The sequence below is a fragment of the Arachis ipaensis genome, chromosome B02 (genome assembly GCF_000816755.2).
Source record: "Arachis ipaensis cultivar K30076 chromosome B02, Araip1.1, whole genome shotgun sequence".
NCBI classification, from domain to species: domain Eukaryota; kingdom Viridiplantae; phylum Streptophyta; class Magnoliopsida; order Fabales; family Fabaceae; genus Arachis; species Arachis ipaensis.
The window spans coordinates 65,001,725-65,005,881 of NC_029786.2; the positions used below are offsets into that span (position 1 = coordinate 65,001,725).

At 36.0% G+C, this 4,157-nt stretch overlaps 1 protein-coding gene across 1 annotated transcript in view; it reads left to right on the forward strand.

The window, feature by feature from the left end:
- The window catches only part of LOC107625393 (serine carboxypeptidase-like), a 10,608-nt gene that overhangs the window by 2,649 nt on the left and 3,802 nt on the right, over positions 1-4,157 (forward strand). Inside the window, exons 3-5 of the mRNA XM_016328024.2 lie at positions 1,585-1,704; positions 3,629-3,772; positions 3,871-4,024. Of these exons, the coding sequence (XP_016183510.1) occupies positions 1,585-1,704; positions 3,629-3,772; positions 3,871-4,024 (418 nt within the window). The remainder of the gene's footprint in view (positions 1-1,584; positions 1,705-3,628; positions 3,773-3,870; positions 4,025-4,157) is intronic.

Here is a 4,157-nt window from a genome sequence, read left to right on the forward strand (position 1 = left end):
TTCCTTGATCGAAGGGGGGAGGGGGGGTGGTACGTATGGGGTTTGATCATACTTAGGAGCTGGTGGCTCCCCTATTGCGTTGCTTATCTCCTGTTTTCAAGGGGTTAGGCGAGATATGAGGGAATTTGAAAGATGAAAAGCCGTTAAGGCTGATACCCATGTTGTTCGGGCCACACCTGCCCTGAGTTTGCGAAGTCGGTCTGTGGGCCACACGACCCGAGACTGACTCCAAAGGTGATGTCCGCAACAATTACATTGAAGAAGAAAACGAGGAATAGATTATTAGAGTGCGTTTTCATTTTCTGTGTTTTCTGTTTTCTGGATTTTGTGAAGGAAAAAGTGAAAACAATAAAATCTTGTTTTCTGTTTTTACCTTCTATTTTCACATTTTCTTTCACAAAATCCAAAAAACAAAAAATACTGAAAATAAAAACGCAAACCAAACGCATCCTTAGATTTTAGTTTATCTTAGATTCTTAGTCATATACTCTATATGTAAGTTTTATGGTTTATATTATGTTTATTGCGTTTGATGCCTTGACAATATATGTTTATGAATTATGCCTTTTATATTATATTCTTTTTTTGATGGGAATATATTAATAGATTATCGGATTTTATTATAAATATTTATATCTATTCCATTATGGCTGCTATAAGCCGCAATGTTATCTGGTATAAAATCATATAAGAAGGATCCCAATTCCTAATGCTCTTATTTGTATTAGTGGATAAATGACTAAATTTGAGGTAAAACAAAAGGGATTCGTATTCACTAGTTTTATTATTACCCCAATTTAAATCATTATTCACTTTTGTTTCCTAATCCAAAATGTTTTGAGAACATTTTTGTCCTTATCAAAAGTGATGCGTCTTCAAAAATCAGGAATGATTTTGATCGTTTACTCTTTTTTAAACAATAAGATAGATGGGAGCCTTGAAACAGTGGTTTAATTGTTTCTGTGTTACCTCAAAGTCACTAGTCCAAGCAATGAAATCAGCTTTTGATGCTTGTATTTAAGTTACACTCTATATATTATACTCATCTAGTGTGGCCCTCTCCCAAACCTGTGTAACGCAAGCTGCTTTGCATTCGGCTCCCCCTCCCCCACTCTTCTGTTTTAAACAATGAAAAATATAAATGAGGGCGCTAATGGATTTAAAGCTCTAAATGGGGGTTATGCAAATATTTCAAGGATAATCCTCACACTTGAAGCAAGTAACATTTCCCATATAAGCATCCTCCCGAAACTTGAGAGGATTATCATTAGACAATCCATTACTTTGGGATATTCCACAACAAACTAATGGCCTAAACAAGACATATCACTTAGACACAAGAGCGTGAATTGCTGTGTAGACACTGAGTTAGCATGTGAATTACCTTTTGCCATGTTTTGGAAGTCTCTAGTGATAACCATTTATGAAATCAGAGAATGGTTTGCCTTTATATGGGGTCAGGCTATTTGTGTAGTAAATATTTACAGCTAGATGTTTTGCTATGGGCTGTCAATTTTCAAATGCATCAAAATTGAATTGAAGGAATAATCTATGGGTGTTGAAATTTTTCTGGTCATCTTGTAGGCTGCAAATCTTTTGTATGTGGACCAACCAACTGGAACCGGCTTTAGTTACAGTACTGATTCACGTGACATTCGCCATGATGAAAAGGGAGTTAGCAATGATCTATATGACTTTATACAGGTACTTTTGTTTGCACTAATTATTATTAGTTACTAGTTTTTCAATATAATGTCTTCATTACTGAAAATTTGGGTTTCCAATTGTATCTCTAAACTTCTTTTCATCAATGGTATTTGTTGTTATTGTGCTGAATTTGATTTGAGTAACTGGCTAAGATTCACCAATAAGAGAGTTTTAGAAGCTGTGTTCAATAGTGTTTCCAGAATAGTGTATTATGAGAAGTAGAAATGAATAGGTCAGTATGCCTTGTTTCAATTTGAATGGTACAAATAACGATATACTTTTGTCTTGGTACAGCTCAATCTCTTAAGGCTTATATGTTTTACTTTATTCTGAGGTTATAGTATCCACTCTCTTTGTATTGGCCCTGCCCCTTCTAAAGTGAGTGACAATAGTGAATAGGGATGTTACCCCTTTCAGTTCAAAAGTTACAACTGGTAAAGTTACTATACTAGGCATAGGCCGTAGTCAGGGTCCCAAAAGAAAGAGTTGAGGCTGGGAAAATTATTGCAACTAACTTGCCAGGTGACAAAGTTAGTGGGGATGCTGCATGTTTCATGTTATTCTGTTTTGGGTTAGAGAGCAGGATATTAGGGAAGTGGGAGAATGCTGAGGGAATACTCAGAATTGTTTGCTATACTCTCGAGTTGGGACAGAGACAGAAATCTAGAATTTACTATCATTGTCTATCTTTCTTTCTTCAGTGCATAATAGATAGTCACTATCTGGAGTTTTTAAGTAGAGTGCGCACCTTTAATGGTAAATTTTTAGTTAAACAAGTTTTTTGGGAGGCGATATAAGCATTTGGCCTCTATATTAGGTAAAGCTCATTATTTCTTTAGAGGACTTTTCCTCTCAAACATGTTGAGAGGTCACTAATCTTTTGTTTTTCGCTTTGTTGGGAGGATGTCTTTTCCTGTTGCTACCTTGTATCATTCTTATATATACACACCTGAATGGGAGCTGAACAACACTGATTCAGTCTTGTTTCCTTCAGTCTTTCTGTATTAGTTCCTCCTATCTTAAGTTTCTGGTTTATAATTGACGTGCAGTCCTCAGCTTGTGCAGTGGAGTTTTGGTGAAATGGTTGGGCTACTAGATTGTGACAATTGCTGTGAGCAGCTAGAAGAGGAGGATAGCAAGGGGGAAGGAGGGGAGGGAGGGTGGGGGGTTGTAGTGACAGGATCACAGGAACCCATTTTATGATCAAGTGTGTATTAGAAAGAGATATAGAGTTGGGCTCAGGTACTGGATCAACGAATTGTAATGAGTTTGACAGGAAAGTTGGTTAGGACTTCGGGACTGAAAGGAATAAATAGCTGACTGGAAGTTAGACTTCCTCAAGATTGTGTATGCACATTCTTCCCCGTTTCTAGGGTTCTTTAGCACATTTCAACTCTCAAGTTGAGGGATGGCCAACTCAATTTGCTTTAATATTAATACTTCATGCTGCAATATGCATCTTTGACTTGCCAATGCCACTGGTTATGGTCTCTTAAATGCTATTAACTTCAAGATTCTAGCTACACATAACAGTGCCTCAATGCACTACTCTCATCGAATGATGGTTGCTGAAATTTGAAAGTGCGATCACAAAAGTGCGACCAAACACTGAAGTGACGGCCACCATTGGGTTGCTTTCACAAAAGTTGAGCACCGCTTTGATGTTGGAAGAAACCCAAAGTCATCAAGGTTAACATAAGAGAAAGAATTTTAGTAGATATGTAAAATGAATATTGGAGAGGTATCTTAATAGTGATTACCAGCTTAGAATTTTTGTTGTCAAGCCCAAATGTAGATGCAAGCTTTTTATTATATCATAGGACATAGTAGTAGTACAAGCAATAGACACATGAAGACAAAGTAACAATAATTTAGAAAGACTAAACTATCATTGAAATAGTTTTTATCATTTTTTCTCCAGGCCTTTTTTGAAGAGCATCCGCAATATGCAAAGAATGACTTTTTTATTACCGGTGAATCATATGCTGGGCACTATATTCCTGCATTTGCAGCTCGTGTCCACAAGGGAAACCAAGCTAATGAAGGAATTCATATAAACCTGAAGGTATGTTACATTATATGGTGAACAAATCTAATTATCAGTGCTAGAATTGTGGTTGAGTGAAAGGATACTTGCTTATCTTATTTTAACTATTTGAACAGGGATTTGCCATTGGTAACGGTCTTACTGATCCTGCAATTCAGTACAAAGCTTATCCGGATTATGCACTGGACATGGGCATAATTTCAAAGGCTACACATAAGCGCCTTAACTTACTCTTGGTCCCAGCCTGTGAATTGGCAATAAAGCTATGTGGTAATTTATAATTTTCCTTTGATTAAATGTTTCTAATGTTTTTCTTTTCTTCTTATTTTTCATTTTTCATTTATTATTATTATTATTATTATTATTATTATTATTATTATTATTATTAGAGTAAATATCCCAA